Consider the following 551-nt stretch of genomic DNA (forward strand, 5'->3'; position numbering starts at 1 on the left):
ACTCTCTCTCCCCACCAACACTAACCCGCTCTCCTTCCCCAGATCCCCCTCTTAGCATAGAACCTACACTGACTGCCCTCCATGGCCATTGTCTACACAGATCCATAGATCCCCTCCACAAGGGAGATCATAGGGGCTGTGATAACTTCCTCCTGGCCTTGCTACCCCCCAGCAGTGAACACTCCCTGAATGTGTGGGCGGCACTCCCCTCCCCCACTGCATTACAAAACAAAAATCCCAATGCTATACAATGTAAATATCTGTGATTGGGCAATGGTAGCAGACACTTGTGCATACTGAGGTTGGCATGGAGGGACAGGGCAGCAGGTCAGGCCCAGCCCCCCAGGCTCCTCTAGCACAGAGTCCCCTTACATCTCTTTGGTGCTCATTCGCTTGGTCTTCTCAGCTGTCTCCTGGGGAAAGAGAGACCTAGGTCAGGGGTAGGCAACATTTTATGGCTGGAGTGCTGAAAAACACCACAGTGCCTACCTCAGAAGGTGCTGGAGTGCCAGCATGGCAAAAAAACAAAATGAGGGCAAGGGGTATATGGC

General features: G+C 53.0%; 1 protein-coding gene across 1 annotated transcript in view; it reads right to left on the minus strand.

Moving 5' to 3' along the window:
* Positions 1-49: 49 nt before the first annotated feature.
* The window catches only part of FSTL1 (follistatin like 1), a gene marked incomplete at its 5' end in the record, with an annotated part of 19,510 nt that continues 19,008 nt past the window's right edge, over positions 50-551 (minus strand). The window contains one exon of the mRNA XM_019526673.1: positions 50-413. Coding sequence (XP_019382218.1) covers positions 369-413 — 45 coding nt within the window. The remainder of the gene's footprint in view (positions 414-551) is intronic.

This window comes from Gavialis gangeticus, unplaced genomic scaffold, assembly GCF_001723915.1.
Source record: "Gavialis gangeticus isolate Ggan-Ray unplaced genomic scaffold, GavGan_comp1, whole genome shotgun sequence".
In the NCBI taxonomy this organism is placed as follows: Eukaryota; Metazoa; Chordata; order Crocodylia; family Gavialidae; genus Gavialis; species Gavialis gangeticus.